Raw genomic sequence first — 16775 nt, 5'->3', positions numbered from 1 at the left:
ACGTACGTTGAAGGTTCCAATGTGTAGTTGGAGCGAGGTTTTAGTAGACTTGGGACAGCGTTTCGCGCAGTAGAATCGTTGGCCATGGTGACACTTGAGGAGGAAACCGGAACAGGGAAGTTTAGTGTTGAAAGTCAAGGTGGAAGGAATAGTAGGAAGTGAAGAAGGAGATTGATTATGAATACAGTGGTCTTGAGTGTTGTTAGAGGTATGAGGGCAGTTATCACTTCCCGGTTGCCCACACCGTGGAAGGGTTCTTCTAGAGGTACCTGAAAAGGAAATTGGGTTAGAAGTGGTCTTAATGACCTGAGAGCGTGACCGCAGTGCCCAAGGGACAACTGCTTGAGGTCGGTCACACACGACCTTTTTGTGGGTAGTTTTTGTGTTAGCTCCGTTCTTCAAAAAAACCTTACCGCCGGAGACGGATATCCGTGGGATAAGGCGAGGTGTGCATTTTTAGGGTCGACCTTTTCTAACCCCACCCCTCCTTGTGGGAAGGCAGCATCGCTGTCATGCTGGTTGTCTGAAGGAAACACCTTACTGCTGTCACACCTCTGTACAGTCAGCAGTACAACTTCGCCTTCGGACCTTGGGTTTGCTGCTTTTAGTCTCACCGCTCTTCAACCGACCTGTCTGGCATGGTAGGACCTCGAGGAACGATTGTTCCAGCCAGCATAGCTCGATTGCTTCATCACGATAGGCAAGCCCGACCACCACGTCAAGGTAGCAGCAACGATCGGGGTGTCTGATGATGGCAGAAAAGAGACTCTTCGAGACCCTGTTCTACAAGAAGTCAGAAAGTTCCATCTAGAAGGGTGGCTTTCGAAGATCAGTTCAACAGAGCTTCAGCAGTTTTATCAGCGCAGATTATCTCTTTCAATCATCGACGATTGTCTCATGTTTGCTGAACGTGTTATAATCCCAAAGAAGTTGCAACCAGCAGTCCTCGAACAGCTGCATGCAGGACATCCTGGAATAAACCGCATGAAAGCTCTAGCACGAAGTTATGTATACTGGCCACAATTAGATACCCAACTCGAGCAGCTATCCCGTTCGTGTACAAAATGTGCATTGGCAGCAAAAGCACCACTAAAAGCAGAGTTGCAATCATGGCCGATACCACAGTCACCGTGGCAGCGTATACATTTAGACTTCGCTGATCCATTCCATGGACAAACTTACCTTCTGGTAGTGGACACATACAGCAAGTGGCCGGAAATCTTCATAATGGAACATCCAACAGCAAGCTGCACAGTTAGAAAACTGCGGCAACTATTCAGTCGTTTCGGGGTTCCAGAACAAGTAGTCAGCGACAACGGCACACAATTTACATCGTCTATCTTTTCAGAACTTTGTCAGCAGAACGGAATCAGGCACATCCGAACACCTCCATTCCATCCGCAATCGAATGGCCAGGTAAAACGTTTTGTTGGTACGTTCAAAAATGCTCTAAAAATATCAAGAGGGGAGGGTACCACCGACGAGATCTTAGAGAGGTTCCTGTTTGTCTACCGTTCTACACCGAACCCTCAAACAACAAATGGGGTCTCTCCAGCGGAAGCGTTACTTGGCAGAAAAATAAGGACACATTTCGATGTCATCCGTCCGACGCCAGCTCGTGAGCCCCAACGAAACTTATCGATGGAGAAGCAGTTCAATCGATACCATGGGGCACAAAGACGATTGTTCATGGTGGGTCAAAAAGTACTTGCTATGGACTATCGTGGTAAACATCCTACGTGGACAGCTGGTCGGATCGTGAGAAAGAAAGGGAATGTAGTTTATGAGGTGTCAGTTGGCTCAGAAGTCTGGGTGCGTCATGCTAACCAACTGTAATCAAACTCGATCGCCAACAACGAAACGCAGCATAGATTATTTCTTGATGTTCTGCTATACACCTTTGAAATCAAAACACCTGAAACAGACAGGGCAGTCAAGGTGCAAACGAAGGATGATACAATGTCCTTATTACCTAGAAGGTGGACAAACCGGAAGCACAAACCAGTAAAGCGGTTGCAGGTGAACCCTAATACCAGATCCTACAAATCTGCTCAAAGGGGAGGTGTTAGTGGGAAATAAATCAGATTAAGGCATGTTATGTGCATGATCGTGTTGACGCGCGCTGATTGGCTAATTCTTAACCAATCAGCCCTGACAAATTATTGGAGAAAAATCTAGAAGCTTCTTATGTATATACTATAAATATATGAACGTTATTCAAATCAGTGATTGCTGTTCACTTAACATTATTATTTTTGAATACAATTTCGTTCCTGTTCAACGTGTTCCGATTTTTGGGGTCTTATCGAGTGTCATTGTGTAAGAATGCTAAGCAATAGGAGTAGCTGGGTCGTTTATTAGCAAAATACAATTATAACACCCTTATTTCAAACCAATGGTGTACATAGGCTCCAATATCCTGAGGGAACAAATGGCGTATGAATCAATCGTTGGTGACCGGCTACCATGGGACTGCATCTCCTCACGATGCTTCACTGCCTTGTGGATCAGACTTTTAGGTCGAAGGTTCCGTGTCTGGCCGCTTAAGAAAACCACCTGCTTCGATCTGAGCACCTGGACAGTATCATAGCCCTTACACAAATAAAATGACAATTTTTTGTGTGGCATATATATATCTGGTGCCCCCTTGTCCATATATCTATGTGTTCAAATAAATAAATAAATTAGTGTACGTACAAGATGACCCACTGTACATGAAAAAGTAAACTGATAATTTGGTCGAAAGCGGGAGCTTTTCCTTTACACAACTACGAATCATATGTCTACCGTGTTTGAAGAGATTACAAAATCACCTAAAATTGACTAACGGAACGAAGGATCAGCGACACAACGACAAGTTACGCTAAACTATTCCTATGCGTCTCAGCCCTGCTCACTAGATGCAGAAAACCAGGTTCAGATAAGGGAAGGTATTTTTCACAAGCAGCCAGAAGCACGAACGAACAGGCACAACTCAAGCGTATATATACAGTATAAAAATGTTCTTAGAAAATGTCACAAAATAGCGTATTAAAAGAGACAACAAACAATGACATTAAGAGTCCTTCCGAGTGAGAAATACAATCTAAAGGTAAAAATGAGCGTCTTTGGAGCGAAAACGAAAAATTCAAATTTTCAAAATGAAATTACGAAAGTAAGACGTTTACCAATAGATTTCTGGAGATCTGGCATCCCCAAAACCTCCCCTTTCGATAGCATACGTCCTTGGGGTTCACCTGCGTCTTAAACAGACACCGGACATCCAAACTCGTACGTTGGTACTTTCTGGGATTTTGTCTGTAGTGGTGTAGTTCTCAAAAGCATCAGGTTGTGGATCGTCCTCAGTCTTCTTTCTATGAGGATTTCTGCTGGGGACTTCTGCTCTGGTAGTATATCATTGGTATCGTTCGATAGACGAATAAGGGGTTCTGTAGTGTTTCGACTAGCGTCCCCTCCTCTTCTGACTTGAGTAGACCCCTCTTAAACGTGTCGAAAAATCTTTCTGCCTGTCCATTTGAGTGTGGATGGTAAGAGGGAGAGCGAAAATGTTTGATAGCTAGACGTTGGCAGAATCCTTGGAACTGGCTGGAGGTGAGTTGTGAACCGTTATCTGATACGATTACATCAGGTAATCCGTTGCGAGAGAAAATTTGCGTCAAGAGCTGTATTGTTTTGGCCGTCGTTTGTGGCATGATGGGGAAGATTCCTGGCCATTTTGAAAACGCATCGACTACAACTAGATAATTATTTCCATTGGTTGGTCTAGCGAACTCGACGTGTATCCTGGACCAGGGATATTCAGGCTGTGACTATTGAACCGGCCGAACTTAGGCGTTATTTTTCACCTCTTGTTTACACTGCGTGCATTTGCCTACCAACTCTATGATTTACCGGTCCACAATAGGTTAATATGCATAAATTATAGCTATGGACTTCATTTGTTTTACACCAGGATGACCAATATGTAACTGCTTCAGCACCTTTGATCGTAAGAATTCTGGAACCACCACTCTCTCTCTCTCTCTCTCCAAACATCAAGCATTCGTTTACGACGTATAATGAATCCTGACGATAGTTAAGTTGCTTCATTTCACAATCAACCAGTAGACGACCAACCGTTGATGATGTAGTTCATCGTTTTCTTAATGATGGATCGTTCCTGGAGGCAGCTTGTACCTCTCATGCTGAAACTGGCAAAGCACGAATAACAGTTGTTAGGTAACAGTCGTCGTGATCTTCTGTCGAGAGTGAGGCGATAATCATATCTTCCTTTGCTGTAGAGTGTTCACTTATAAGTCGTGACAAAGCGTCTTCCTGACCAAAGTATTGAATGTCTAAGTCAAAACCCAATAGTACCAAGGCCTAACGCTGGAGGCGACTTGCAGAATGGGCTTGAATGACAGATTTTGAACCGAAAATTGTAAGAGGCTTGTGGTCTGTCAAACGAGTAAGTCTTCGACTGTACAACTTATGGAAGCGGCGCACTGCAAAGACGATTCGTAGTGCATTGGTAATAATTCTGAGCTATTGATCGTCCTCAGGTTGCATAAAGTTATTTCACATTCTTTCATCCAGTTCCAAGTGGTGTTCTTATTCAGCCGGGCGCGGATGTCATCCATCGATGGAAAAAAGGCTGACTTATAGTTAACTAATCCCAGAAATGACCGTAGGGCAGAAACATTGGTGGGGGTAGGCACTAATTGTATAGTTCGAATGTTTTCGCGACCTGGTTTGCGGCTTGGAGTGACAAAAATGAGACCCAAGTGCTTTACCGATTTCAAGAAAATTTAACACTTTTGGACGTAATGAAAACCCATTCAATCAGTGGTTTTGAGTGATGTTAGAGGTATGAGGGCAGTTATCACTTCCCGGTTGCCCACACCGTGGAAGGGTTCTTCTAGAGGTACTTGAAAAGGAAATTGGGTTAGAAGTGGTCTTAATGACCTGAGAGCGTGACCACAGTGCCAAAGGGACAACTGCTTGAGGTCGGTCACACACATTTTTGTGGGTAGTTTTTGTGTTAGCTCCGTTCTTCAAAGGACCTTACCGCCGGAGACCGATATCCATGGGATAAGGCGAAGTGCGCATTTTTAGGGTCGACCTTTTCTAACCCCAACCCTCCGTGTGGGAAGGCAGCATCACTGTCATACTGGTTGTCTAAAGGAAACACCTTACTGCTGTCACACCTCAGTACAGTCAGCAGTACGACTTCTCCTTCGGACCTTGGGTTTCCTGATTTTAGTCTCACCTCTCTTCAACCGACCTGCCTGGCATGATAGGACCTTGAGGAACGATTGTTCCAGCCAGTATAGCTCGATTGGTTCATCACGATAGGCAAGCCCTACCACTACCTCAAGGTAGCAGCAACGGTCGGGATGAAAACCCATTATCACTGATGCGTTGTTGTACAGCCGTAGTGCGTTCTCATAGCTGTTCTAACAAAGTGGCAACAATTAAGATATCGTCGGGATAAGTTGTGACCACCGGGATACCCGATAGGATGATATCCATTAGACGTTTACCAAGTAATTTCTGGGGACCTAGCATCAACAATGTCGACTAAAAAAGACAACACAAAGTTCACCCGAATAAAATGTTTGTCTCAGAGATTCAGAAAGTCTATTTTCCAGAATTCCTGCCATCGTATTTCCTTTCAAACTAAACGTTCATGAAAAGAATCTTCTTTGATGCTGTAGACACTCATTCACGTCCCTACATTGGTTTCAGATGTTAATCAATTTAGGTGGATATCCTTTGTTGACTGGTATCTGCCACATTGTATCGAGGTCGATTTTGACTGTTTCATCGGTATAGATTCGTCTAACCGTCGTACATAGAAAATGGATTAGGTTTCTTTTTTGTTTCAGTGGAGTCCAACTTTGAAACTTCGTTTACTAGCCATTCCACGTTGGCTTTCTATATATCGATGTTTGTAGCGAGTCATCAGATCTCATTTTTTATGAAGCATCTAAGAAGTGGAATTCTGAACCCGATCCTTTTTTATTTTAATATTATTTTCATCAAATTGTAGCGTAAACGTAAAGCTCCAAAACAACGAAAACGTCAAAATTTCATACATGATTATCAATCAGATCAGGGCTGTTTAGATCAGTGCAGTTCAGATTCAGATAGTCAGAAAACAAAACATAATAACCACCAACCATTGGACTCATTTATTGCAAAATGTGCTGATGTAACTGATCCAAATGTAGACAGTAAGCGTGTCGAGAACGTGGATGGGAATCTTGGCGTAAATGAGCATCAACATGAAGATAATAATAGCAACGATGATGTAAATAAGAATGAGGTGAATTTGTTCAATTCGAATGAATGCGAGCTTTCAAGTGAGTAAAGGTTTCTTCATTCTTTCTTATGACTTTCAATTTTCACTTGTTGAATTTTTATGAATCGTTCGTAGTTTCTATAGAGAAGTTTTTACTACGAAATTACATGTCTTTTGAGAGATTGTTTCTGACAGAAATCAGTTCATTCATAATGGTCACTTATGCTTGTAACCAGTGGAGCTGATGTTTTAATGATTAAATCATTTAGATGTTAACTAATTGGTTGCAGGTCTTGCCCTCAAATGCCCTGGTACGGCCGAGAGTGGGGAGAGTCCGCTCTCCATTTCAAAATGCTCTCACATGGCCATGCATAATACAGCCTCTGACAGGGAAGTCCTGCCCACTGCCATCTCACAGAATTACTGTTGGTTACGAAATTGAGAGGACGAAAAGCCAATGTCCGGTGCTTTAACCAGGCTGATAGACACAGAGAATCTACCTAGGAGAGTTGGAAAACCCTCATTTCAAACCAATGGTGCACCTGGGCTCCAGTATCCCGAGGGAACAAATGGCGTATAAACCAGTTATTCGTCATCGACTACCATGGAACTGCATCTCCTCACGATGCTCCACTGCCTTGTGGATCAGACTTTTAGGTCGAAGGCTCCGGGTGTAGCCTCCTAAGTAAACTCCCTGCTTCGGTTTGGGCACCTGAGCAGTATCACAACCCTCACACAAATCTCATTTGATTTGTGTGGTGCATATGTATGTGGTACCTGTTTGTACCAATATTTGTATTTAAATAAATAAAAATAAAAGGTCCAAAATTTAATTATCATACTTCAGTTTGGGAAGTGGAATGTTATTGCATTAGCTGTCGTATAAGCAACATAACTCACAGCGCAGTAATCAAACCTGATCGAATTCGCTGAAGTAATTCAAATAAAGCCAATAAACCATCTCTAATTCTCTAAAATGCACTGGAATATGGATAAAGACTTTCCTTTACAGTTAATATTTAATTTAGATGACAGACTTACATTTATAGTGATGAAATCAACAGTGATAGTCAATGTTTAGCCGCTTACAGACAAAGGATAGTTTGAATCAGTCAGTTAGCTGCAACGTAGGAACACATATATGAATCGGTCCAAGTTGCGCAATAAGATGAACACCAAATTCATAGATGTAGTTACTTCAATGGTAGTAATATATATAAGGGTTGTATACACAACCTTAAGGATATAATACAGGAAGAAAGAATTAGTTCGTAGAAATAAATGTATAAGGCAATTTTAATCTCAGTTTAAGGGCAGACATAGAGTGTATACACCTACGCCATCGTGATTGATTCTGAGTCATGTCACCCAGTCTCCAATCATTGATTACGATAGTCATGCGAACCCTAACCAAGTAGTTTGCATCTACCAACATGGCTCAGAAAAGAATTTAATGACTGCATGAACTGATGCTACGTTTTTGATTGGCAACCCTTAAGTTTCTTCCAACCATCCCCAACACTAATCAGTATAGCGCGTCGTGATAATCAGTGTTCAGGCATACGTAATACGTTGCCCAACCATCTCACGGAAGATTTCCTTTCGAGCATTTTTAGTCATTAACATATATCTGACGTGAATACATCAGTATAACTCATCTTAGCATATCAGATAAAAGCGCAGATATAGTGGAAGTTTGAAGCCTAAAATAAAATCTCAATATAACAAAAGATCACATCAACTTAACAGAAAATGTTATAAGCAAAGATGGATAGTGGCTAACAGTGGAATCTAGGACTCACGTTTCGTGCTATTTCGAACTCGTCAGCTGGATTCACTTGCGTCTCAGAGTTGATATTCACTCTGGGACTCGAACCCAGTATTGTTCGCTTGAAACTACATCGCGTTATCCACTCAGCTACTGAGTCCTGTTAGCCACTTGCTTGTGCAATGGGGTGAAGTTTAAATTCATTTAGTATTGTTTATTTGAATTTTCCCATTGATGTTTAGGACTGCAGTTGAACAGTGTCTTATTGGTATATGTGCATACTGTGTGTATTACCTCGATATAGCCTTAATTCACAAGCATTGTAAGCAAATATGGATAGTGGCTATCAGTGGAATCCAGGAATCACTTGCAGTCCTAAACATCAATAGGAAGATTCAAACAAACAATACCAAGTGAATTTAACAGAAAATAGTTTTAATCAGATAGGGGTTTTGTGGAGATTTCAGTATTTTCATAGTTGAAATTATGAGTCAATTAAAGCTAGACCACCATGGAAAACCTGGAAGCACTGGACGGCCGTTGCGTCCTATTATGGGACTCCTCAGCGAGATTCGAACCCAGGACCTACCAGTCTTGCTGAGGAGTCCCACAATAGGACGAAACGGCCGTCCAATGCTTCCAGGTTTTCTATGGTGGTCTAGCTTCAATTGACTCATGATTTCAACTAAGAGAATGGTTTGTTTTACAATTAACCAACGAAATATTAGAAGGAAATTATACATTAAATTATGAATTACTCATAAGTATTATAGAGTAGTATCGTAATCTCATAAATCGTTATTGGGCGAATAAGTTAAAACAGGAAGGTTCTTTGAATTCACTTAGTATTGTTTGTTTGGAGTGAACATCAACTCTGAGATGCAGGTACATCCAGCTGACGAGTCCCAAATAGGACGAAACGCGCGTCCTGGATTCCACTGCTAGCCACTATCCATCTCTGCTTAGGAAGGTTCTTTGTTGTTGTTAATTTTGAGTAGTACATTTCATGATCCATTTGTACATTACTGATACTTTATTGGAGCTACCGTTTTCTTGATACTTGTAGGCGAAACAATAAACCAAGGTTCTTGTGATGAAGTAGCATCATCGGACGGTAAGAGAATTCTAATTTGTATATTTTTACAGTTATCCATTGGTATTTATAACTTTTTATTTGTGATTTACTTTCAGTATTCGAATAACATTCAGTCAGTTGTTAGGAAATTAGGTTTTCTGGCATGAGTGTGCTGTGATCAATCGGATTTATTACATTTCGACTGCCCCGATGTGCAATGTTTTATGGTGTAGGAGTAGGTTGGAAGAAAGCTTGGGGTGGCCAGACCAAAACATGGCACAAATCCATGAAGTCACTGACGATTGGACTGAGCCGTGCTGGTAGGTGTAGACTACCTGGTTGGGATTCGCGAGATGATAGTGATCGATGGTTAGAGACCTTGAATGACATGGCTCAAAATCATTTGCAATGGCGAAGGTGCATTCACTCATTGTGTTCTACCAAATTCTAATCTTCTGACTTCTTCATGTCCCTATCCTTTTTCTCCTTCCAAATTTATTTCACTGGATTACACTCCTTGAATAACATCTTCAAACCTTAATCTTTTGGATTACTGTTTATACCCTTACTACTTCTACCACTATGGGATTTGAATCGACAAATGGATCTCTGTGTTAATGTGGTATGGCAACTCAAACTGATGTACGTACGTACGAAGTTCTACGTTGTAACTGACTGACTGACATTTTACATTGTAGTATAGTTGCTGTAACACGAAAAAGAAACCTGTTGTCCTTGGCTAGATTTCAAGTTAGAAAATAAGGTAGCCCATTCTATCTCATTTTACAATTTGCTTTTAATATGGAGTGGCAATGGACCCTTATGAAAGTATATTTACAGAAAACAGACATGGAACGGCCAACTAACCAACTTCCATAGCTCGGTTCCACTAAACTGAAACAAAAATCTTATTCACTCTTCATGTTACGGAATGAATTGAAGAAGGACTTGGGTTTCTCGGGAGAATGTTGGCTGAAAACGGTTATCCTAACCACTTCGTGAAGAAAATTATGAAAGAAGTCTGGAACAAAGAATCCAGAGATTCCGTTTCAAAGAAATTTAAAGGTGACCGAACCTCTGATGTATTCAAAAATCAGCTGTCAACAGTTAAGAAAAGAACATTCTATGTGGCGACTGACATTGACTATCAGAACTTTTGTATCTGTGTAGGATAAATTTCCTCATCTGGTCCTTATGTGCATCTACCAGTTCACCTGCTCTTATGAAGCATGGTACATAGATCATAGTCAGCGGTCAATCTCAATTCTCATATGAGGACACATTGCAGTGTAGTTCTGCAAGAGTAAGAAAAAAAGCGGTTTGGAGTTCTATTTTTTGAACATTTAGTCGATTCTAATCACTCTACTGACCTACAGGCTGATTTTAAGGTTATTTATAGAATTCGTCCACATTCACTAAGACTTCTTCGTATACAACTCCTTAATACAGAAGCTCTTACTATTCATGAAATGTACTATGTGTGCAAAAGAATTACATTCTATACTTATCCTCACTGCAACTTTAAACGATAATGCTTAGACACGACACCATGAATATCTACTAACTTTGTTATGAAAATATAAATAGTAATCCTTCGTATGATCGTCTCGTTGTGTCAGTCGTATACTTTATTTACTTGCTTTTTCGTCAATCATCTTAAGATTACATGGACACAAGTACAGACATAGTAATTTATCCAGTTTATTTCACGAAAATGTTTTAGTTAGATGGCCGTTTAAAACCAGGAAGGACTGGACAGCTTTTTTATCGTGATGTTGGACTTCTCAGTGATGCCCATCTACGACCCCACCATAGGGGATCGAACCCTAGGAGCTTCACGTCTTGTTGCTAGCACTTGACCTTCAAGTGATTGAGTCGGCATCCAGTGGTTAACAATTCTAACTTCGGTCAATTTATGATATTGTAAACCTATCGTTCAGTGACATTAGTAACTCCCTCATTATTGGTATGATTAAACTCTACTGATTACCACTTTTTACTAGAACTTCAGAAGTTATGTCTTGTGAGGGCGGCTCCTGAATCTCTGAAAGAGCCGAAGACATACCATCCAATCATCGTTTGGGAGAACATCCCAGAATCTCGATACATAGCTTCCCGATTGAAGAGATGCTAAAAACCACCGCCTGCGGATTAGATGAGTGTAATGATTATTTCGTTTTTACTAAAAATTACAAATATCCGAGTGTTTTGTATCATATTTGACACTGGTTGGAATAAGATTTTTTCCCATTCATCTCATGTCTTCTAACTTGCAGCTTGGAGGATTCAAGTGTTTGAGTGCTCAAGTTGTATGCGGTATAGCAAAAATTTAAGTTTTACAAATAATACGTCCCTTTATAAGTACTTAGTGTGGTGCCCCCAAATGCCCTGGTATGGCTGAGAGTGGAGAGAGTCCGCTCTCCCTCTCGAAATATTCTCATATGGCCATGCGTAATACAGCCTCTGACAGGGAAGTCCTACTCACTGTCTTCTCGCCACTGGGGTGTTGTTTACGAAATTGAGAGGACGAAAAGCGAATGTCCGGCGCTTTAACCGGGTTAGTGGACACAGAAAGTCCACCTAGGGGAGTTGGAAAACCCTGATTCCAAACCAATGGTGTACATGGGCTGGCTCCAGTATACTGAGGGAACAAATGGCGTATAAATCAATCATTGGTCACCGACTACCATGGGACTGCATCTCCTTACGATGCTCCACTGCCTTGTGGATCAGACTTTTAGGTCGAAGGCTCCGGGTGTAGCCTCCTAAGTAAACTCCCTGCTTCGGTTTGGGCACCTGAGCAGTATCACAACCCTCACACAAATCTCATTTGATTTGTGTGGTGCATATGTATGTGGTACCTGTTTGTACCAATATTTATGTGTTTAAATTAAATAAAGATAAACTTAGAGCGGTTCGTTTTCTTTGTTTTATGGATACTTTTGTGATTCTATACTTTCCCCTCCGCCGTCAATTTGACTTATTACGTAGTCTATTTGTCATTTTTGTTACTTATTTTTTATGAAGGGAATTGTGCAGACGTTGAAGGTAGTGATCGATATGACAGTGTTGCATCACTGCAAGTCATTCCAAATGGCTGTGATGAAAATGTAAAACAGTCAGAGATAAATCATATCAACACAGCATTGGAAAAGTTATCTTTGGACACAGTTGTATCGTCACAGTTGTTTTCATGTGATTCAGATGAATTAAATCAAGCTATTCATTATGCACGAGTTCCACTTGGTCAGAATAAAAGTAACAATTCAACAGAAGAAGGAGTTACTTCTATTTATGAATGTCTTTCAAAATATACTTCTGCTGAATTATTAACAGGATCTAATCGTTTAATTTGTGATGTATGCACAAAACAAAAATCATTAGATGAGTTGGATAGTAATTTGGATAGTAAATCAATGGATAAGCAGACGCCTAACAACAACAAGCCAGACATTTTACAAGATACTATCAAACGTGATTTAATCTATAAACCTCCACCGATTCTGACAATACATTTAAAGCGATTTCAACAGGTAAGTTATTCTGTTGATAGTAGGAAATCCATTGCTTTACTTATAAATACGTCTGGTCTTTGAATGTTTGATGCTAACCAATGTCTAGCCCTCGGAAAATTTCCAAACTTGAATCTTGGAAAGAAGATAAAAGACAGGAAATATGAAAAGATACTACTTCTAAGGTTAATATAAGTAGGAGTACAAGAATATGTATAGATTTACGTATCCTGGATAATTTAGAAATTCTATCCTTGCTTTGGTAATTCGTGCCCTCATATCTTCATCAGATCCCACTTGTTTATCAGTGATGCTATTCAGGTACGTGAAAGTTTCCACTTTTTCCAGAGTTTCACCATCAAGTGTGATTGGGTTGGTATCCTCCGTGTTGCTTTTTCCCTGGTGTATGATGAGGCCTACTGATGCACAGACTTCTGCTGTACTGGCTATCTTCACCTACATTTATTAATGTGTATAGAGTAGAAGGACTAGTTAGTCTGCAAAGTCCGAATCGTCCAGTTGCATCTAAGCTGTTCATTGTATTTCGTGCCTCTCCTGAGATGTCTAGGTGTTCATAATCCAGTCAGCCACCATAAGAAAGGGAAAAGATGAGGGTAAGCAGCCTTATCTGACTCCGGTGCTCACTTGGAACACATCTGTCAGCTGTCCTCTATTCATGAGTTTGCAGTGTGGTCCGTCGTATGAATTCCGTATAAAGTTGACGATCTCTGGTACACCATAATGTCGAAGAAGGTTCCATAATGTTCTCCTATCCACACTGTCAAATGCCTTCTCATAGTCAATGAAGCTAATGTACAGTGACGAGTTGCGTTCAGTTGATTGTCCAACAATGATCTGTAGTATCACGATTTGGTCTGTGCACGACCGATCATCACGGAATCAGGTCTGTTGATCCCGAAGCCGGATGTCTACTGAATCTTTCATCCGGTTCAGCAACACTGTTGAAAACTTTTTCTGGTGTCGATGGTAGTGTGATTCCTCTGTAGCTGAGTTCCCGAATTTTCTCAGATATCCTTTCTTTGGTAACTTGATGAGTTGTCCTTCTTTCCAGTCCGTCGGCACTTGTTTCTCCCCACCCAAATCCTTCTGAGTCAAACATGAAGAATGTTTTCAGTTACTTCTATGTCTGACTTCAGAGCTGCGGCTGGATTATTGTCAAATCCTACTACTTTCCCATTCTTGATTTGTCTGATGACCATCTTGATTTCTTCGATCGTTGGTGGAGTGAAATCTGTAAGAAGGTTTATGTGTGCTGCTTCGATATCCTGTGAGTTCAATGAAGCTGGTTTATTCATGAGTTCCTCGAAGTATCCTATCCATCTGTTCCTCTGTTCTTGAATCTCAGTGACTGGCTTTCCTTTTTTGTCTTTGACCGGTCTCTGTAGTTTCCAATATTTCCCTACCCTTTTCTTCGTTGTATCTTATAGTTGTTTCATATTCTTTTCTCTTGCAGCTTTTTCCACCGTCGTTGCTAGTTCTTCCATGTATTTCTGCTTGTCGGCTTTAATGCCTTTCTTCACTTGTTTGTTTGCTTCTGTATATTCTGCTTGTGCCTTGACTTTCTCTGCTCGTGTTCTACTGTTGTCAACTTCTGTCTTCTTGTTCTTCCTTTCTTGAATCTTGTCCGGGGTTCCCATTGAGATCCATTGCTTATGATGATGCTTCTTGTGGCCCAGAACCTCCTGAAATGTTAGAGTTAGTGCTTCTTTGATCCCTTTCCATTTGTCCTCCGTCGTAGTTTCTTCTTCTTTCAGCGGATCCTGTAAGGCTTGTAAACTGTTGTTGAGAGTTATCTTGAATTCGTTAAGTTTGTCAGTATGTCGAAGGAAGACTGTATTGAACCTTTGTGATTCTGTTTATCCGGTTGTGCAGTACTTCTTTAGTTTCAGTTTCATCTTGGCCACAAACAGGTGGTGATCTGAAGCTTTGTCAGCTCCTCACATGTTTCCCACATCTTCCACTGATCTTGTGAGTTTTTTTACTGGTGTAAATATAATCTATCTGGTTCAGTGTAGTGTGATCTGATGAGACCCATGTAGCATTGTGTTTGTGTTTGTATGGGAATATTGTGCCACCTAAAACCAATTTGTTGAATGTACATATATTTACGAACCTCTCCCTATTTTCGTTTCTTTCTCCGAATCCATGTCGTCCCATGATATCTTCATACTCAGTGTTGTCCATTCCAACTTTGACGCTTAGGTCTATCATCAGAATGGTCAGATCCTTTCCTGGACACTTCGTTATGATCGATTGCAGCCTCTCATAGAACTGATCTTTATGGTCGTCATTGCTATCATTGGTGGGTGCATAACATTAGATAACATTCATTGTAATTCCCTCCTTCTTTGTCTTGATGGATGCTTTGATGATCGTGGATCCATAAGATTCCGATCCTATAAGTACTTTTCGTGCTTTTTTGTTCGGCATCAGAGCAATTTCTTGAGTGTATGGAGCATTTTCTTCTTCATGACCAGAGTACAACAACCCCTCTCCCGAAGGTAATCTTTCCTGTCCAGCTTGATTCCAATGGGTTCCACGTATTCCAAGAACCACCGATTTGTATCTCCTTATTTCCACAGCTATTTTATTGACCCTCCTATTCTTTCACATTGTCTAGACATTCCATGTACCTATAATAATTGTTGCTTTGGTTGTTAGGAGTGTCATCGGCCTGGTGACTTCCTAAGAATCTCGGCTTTGATCATGAGGCATCATAATTCTTCTGAATGAAAATCCTTCAACTCGCAGGACAGAGTTTAAATGGTTTGAATTGCTTTTTCTTACCGAGGTTGTTTTATGTGGGATGGTGTTGTTCCCTCCAGACGAAGTTATGTGATATATATATAATATTATTTTTAACTTTCAAACAAACTGAAGCTGTTTTATACCCTTTAATGTCTGTTTCCTTTTACATTTCAGGTCGGTTTTCAATTACGAAAATCTCAGAAACGTATTCACTTCCCAATCTACTTGGATATTACTCCTTTCTGTTCTGTTCTCGCTGTGGTAAATAGTTTTTTGCCATCTTTCTTTGATAATTATTATTATAACCTCTGTTCGTTTGGTATACAGAAGTACCCATTGTGTACATTTATATTTGTCAATACTGACCATATGTAGCCTCTGCCAGAGAAGTCCTACTTACTGCCTTCTCGTGGCATTACTGTTGTTTACGAAATTGAGAGGACAAACAGTGAATGTTTAACTCTAACCGTTTTGGTGAATATGAACGGTCCACCTAGGGGAGTTGGAAAACCCTCATTCCAAACCAATGGTGCACATGGGCTCCAGGATCCTGAGGAAACAAGTGGCGTATGAACCTATTATTAGTCATCGGCTACCATGGGACTGCATCTCTTTAAGATGCTCCACTGCCTTGTGGACTAGACCTTCAGGTCAAAGGCTCGGGGTGTGGCCACCTAAGAAAACCACCAGCTTCAGTTTTGGCACCTTTGCAGTATCACAGTCCTCACACAAATCGAATGAGATTTGTGAGGCGCATATTTATCTGGTGCTTTCTTGTACCAATATTCATGTGTTTAAATAAATAAATAAATACTGACCAACGTATCACCAGTTCTGTTCAAATATTTAAGTCACTTATTATATCATGAAATTATGCTTTGTATTGATTGCTAATTATGCTAATTATGCCCGACCGTTGCTGTTACCTTAACGTGGTGGTCGGGCTTGCCTATCGTGATGAACCAATCGAGCTATACTGGCTGGAACAATCGTTCCTCAAGGTCCTATCATGCCAGGCAGGTCGGTTGAAGAGAGGTGAGACTAAAATCAGGAAACCCAAGGTCCGAAGGAGAAGTCGTACTGCTGACTGTACTGAGGTGTGACAGCAGTAAGGTGTTTCCTTTAGACAACCAGTATGACAGTGATGCTGCCTTCCCACACGGAGGGTTGGGGTTAGAAAAGGTCGACCCTAAAAATGCGCACTTCGCCTTATCCCATGGATATCGGTCTCCGGCGGTAAGGTCCTTTGAAGAACGGAGCTAACACAAAAACTACCCACAAAAATGTGTGTGACCGACCCCAAGCAGTTTAACGTGAGCACTGCGGTCACGCTCTCAGGTCATTAAGACCACTTCTAACCCAATTTTC

General features: G+C 41.0%; 1 protein-coding gene across 2 annotated transcripts in view; it reads left to right on the top strand.

Moving 5' to 3' along the window:
- Nucleotides 1-16775, top strand: part of Smp_074200.1 — a gene marked incomplete at its 5' end in the record, with an annotated part of 27922 nt that overhangs the window by 9889 nt on the left and 1258 nt on the right. The window contains 4 exons of one of the 2 annotated variants that reach the window (XM_018797859.1): nt 6032-6344; nt 9118-9165; nt 12154-12659; nt 15582-15668. In XM_018797859.1, coding sequence (XP_018652859.1) covers nt 6032-6344; nt 9118-9165; nt 12154-12659; nt 15582-15668 — 954 coding nt within the window. Of the gene's footprint in view, nt 1-6031; nt 6345-9117; nt 9166-12153; nt 12660-15581; nt 15852-16775 lie in introns of those variants that run through there. The other variant, XM_018797860.1, reaches the window with a different exon arrangement.

Source organism: Schistosoma mansoni, chromosome 6, assembly GCF_000237925.1.
Source record: "Schistosoma mansoni strain Puerto Rico chromosome 6, complete genome".
NCBI lineage: Eukaryota > Metazoa > Platyhelminthes > Trematoda > Strigeidida > Schistosomatidae > Schistosoma > Schistosoma mansoni.
Note: the sequence above shows the minus strand (reverse complement) of the source record. Positions and strands in the feature narration are given on the sequence as shown.